This window comes from Triticum aestivum, chromosome 6A (assembly GCF_018294505.1).
Source record: "Triticum aestivum cultivar Chinese Spring chromosome 6A, IWGSC CS RefSeq v2.1, whole genome shotgun sequence".
NCBI classification, from domain to species: domain Eukaryota; kingdom Viridiplantae; phylum Streptophyta; class Magnoliopsida; order Poales; family Poaceae; genus Triticum; species Triticum aestivum.
This window is the reverse complement of record NC_057809.1, coordinates 554875186-554878431: the sequence shown is the minus strand read 5'-3', so window position 1 is coordinate 554878431 and position 3246 is coordinate 554875186. Positions and strand designations below refer to the sequence as shown.

The 3246-nt window shown below is 50.3% G+C and overlaps 1 protein-coding gene across 1 annotated transcript; it reads right to left on the bottom strand.

The window, feature by feature from the left end:
• Positions 1–1663: 1663 nt before the first annotated feature.
• On the bottom strand, positions 1664–2633 carry LOC123131004 (blue copper protein). The gene is made up of 2 exons (XM_044550781.1): positions 2355–2633; positions 1664–2260 (listed from the first exon to the last, which is right to left on the bottom strand). Exons 1-2 carry the CDS (start codon positions 2524–2526, stop codon positions 1764–1766), a joined length of 669 nt encoding a protein of 222 aa, XP_044406716.1. The 5' UTR covers positions 2527–2633; the 3' UTR covers positions 1664–1763.
• Positions 2634–3246: the final 613 nt, after the last annotated feature.

Here is a 3246-nt window from a genome sequence, read left to right as displayed (position 1 = left end):
CCAAACAACAATGGGCTTAAAAAGGGGGATTGTCTTCAACTCAGAAGATAGCATGTGGGACTGCTTGGTGTACATCTGACAACCAACAGAGGTGCGGATGATCTCAGCCACATCGGCATGCGCAGTGAGCCAGAAAAATCCGGCTCAAAATGCTTTAGCGACGAATGCCCGAGAGGACGCATGATGTCTGCGGGTTCTCGAGTGGATCTCGTTCAGGATTTGCCTGCCCTTATTAGGAGAAATGTATCTTTAGGAGACGCCAGTCGCAATGAGCTTGTACAATTCTCTATTCAACACTTTGTAGGACTTTCATCGCCATATGATCTATTTGGCTTCTACTTCATCTTCAGGGAGTTCCTTCCTTGGAAGGTATGCAATATATGGCAACGTCCAGTCGGGAGTCACGACTAGAACCTCTTGGATTATTTGGATTTGCAATGCTACTAGGATTTGCAATGCCTCTAGATCTGAAGTCACTTATGGCTGTTGAGGATTATTTGCATTGCCATATGGTTTCTCATGAACAGTCGATTCGTGGAGCTGCTGAAGAATAATACCAGGTCGAATTGGCAAAACAGTGAAACCAAGCTTCGCCAAGGAAGCAACTGCCTCATTCTCAACTCTCGAAACGTGAGTCAACTCCAGTCCTTCGAATATTTCTTCTAGCTTTCGGAAGGCTGCGCAATAGGTAGTCATTGATTCGCCCCTAACGTCCCACTCTTTCACCACCTTCTAGATGACGAGATTCGAATCGCCATGGACCAGCGAGCTGGTAATTCCGAGTGAGATTGTCATTCAGAGCCATACATCAAGGCTTCATGCTCTACAGTGTTATTGGATGCCATCGAATGTATTTGCAAGACATATAGCTTGCCACCTTTTGGCGAGTTAAGGACCACTCCAGCCCCGCGTCAGCTAGCATTTTGGAACCATCAAAGTACATGATCTAGTGACAAGGGGCGGCGGCCAAGATGACAGAGAGGTTCGAGGACATCTTGGTGAAGAATGAGGAGGCATGTGTCAAGCGCTCTGACGTCAAGGAGGCATGTAAGAACGATAAGTTTAACATCTTGATCACGGCGACCGATTGAAGAGAAAAAGACCAACCTCGAAGAGAAGAAGGTTGAGGTCGCAGCCCCTTCGGAGGATTCAAAGATGTGGACCTTGAAGATGGAGTTGGATGAGGATGCAAGGATGATCATACAAGCCGTTCATCTTAGGATGTTAAAGCGCTTGAAGGATCAGCTGAAGACGACGGGGAAGGAGGCGGCAGAGAAGGAGGCGGCCGAGAAGTTAACGGATGGCGAGAAGGAGGCGGTGGCGGCAGAGTGAGCATGGAGGCTCGGATAGCCGGTCCGCAAAAAATGCATATGCCTGACTGAGATTCTTTTGTGATTTGGCATGCAAAAACTATGCATACTTGGCTTTTTTTGGTTGTGATTGGGCGCTATGCATTTGAAATTTAAATTGCCCGGATCTAGGCGGACGCTTACCAGTCCGCGGATAGATACAATGTCCGATTTAGGAGTGAGGAGATGCCCTATAGGTGTGTGCAAGCATTGCTGAGACACAGTAGAGCAGCACTGTTTCTTTTTCATGGGCATATTGTAGTTATGTCAGATTTGGGTACTAGCAGGCGGCAATTAATGGAACCTCGTCTCCAGGACCACAACAAGAGAACAAATTAACACATTAATTGCACACACTCACAAGGTGACCTATATATAACAGCACGGCCTTCGTCCTGGGCCAGCCTCGCTAGTTCATAACAGTCCGAGCTGCACAACCGCGGCACAAACCAGAGAAAAGCTAGCCCACGCCGCCGGCGGGAACTCGGCGGCGCCATTGTAATAATAGAACGGCATGGTGCCTGGGGACACCGGTGTCAGCGGCGTCGCGCCAGGCGTGGTGCCAGTGCACGCTGGAGACGTCGGCGTCGTGTATGGCGTTGTAGGGGTCGTGTACGGCGTGGTCGGCGTCGTCGTCGTCGGGGTCGGACTCGTGTACGGCGTGGTCGGGGTGGGCATCGGGGTTGACGGTGAGGAGCCAGAGCCGGAGCCGGAGACAGTCACCTCGAGCTTCATCCCGCCAGCGCAGTGGCCTGTGATGGTGCAGATAAAGTAGTGCTTTCCGGCGGTCTTGAGGGGCACGGTGGTCGCGCCGCTGGCGTCGGAGCCGACCGCGTTGGCCGCCGCGCACGCCAGGTAGTCGGCCGCGCTCACCTCCGCCACCGTGTGGAGACCCTTGGCGTAGTTGAACACTAGAACAGGGCAGACACATGTCGTTAACCAACCAGTCCCATGTTTAATTAACGGCATGTATGTAAGCACCAATGAAGTAACAAAAAGTCTTACCGAGACTGTCGCCGACTTTGAAAGTGTTGCCGCTGGCCCAGGTGGTGTAGTCGACGCCGATCGTCCAGCCGGACTTGCCGCCGACGGTGAAGCTGGTGGCGGCCGCCGGGAAGGCGCGGGCGGCGAGGAGCAGCACCACCAGGGCCAAGCATGAACCGGCGCCGGAAGCCATCGTGACTGATAGACCAAACCAAGATGAACCGTAAGTCCTCTCTCAGGCGCTAGCCTTTACTAGTTCACAGAGGAAATATGATGCTGCGTTGCACTAGGATGAGAAGAAGAGACGCGGGAAACGTGGCGCTTATATAACAGCATCGACCGCAACGTGCAGTTGGTGGGCAATGGGCTTTCTTTTCACCGGGTGTGCGGGAACGAATATACATGTCGATTGTCGAGCAACTTTACCTATGAGGAAATGCAACGGAAATGCTTTTGCTTATATTCTAATTATTGAACGGCTGGCGCTCTTCATGCCAACAACCGATCAGATTTTCATGATGGTGTTTCAAAAGGCTTTGTTCCCATCATGATGAAAGGACTACATCAAATCGGCATCGACCCTTGTATATGTTCATAAACATTTGGTGATCCGCTCGTCTAATTTGAACCACCTAGCTCGATCTTTTTACTAGCAATTCTTTCTAACAGAAAATACTTTTCAGATAAAAAAATTATCTGAGTCCACTAGAGGACTAGACTACACGACTTTTTATACTAGTAGTTAGAATTTGCGGGTGGTCAAAGTATTCTCCAACCATGAATCAGAACGGGTGGCCCTGATTGCACTTCACCTGTTTCTTTTGTTTTTCAACAAGGATGCCCTGCTAGGAGATACGCATATATCAATTAGTGACACCTTTGTAGCTTTGAGCCCGGCTATTCTGTCCTTTTT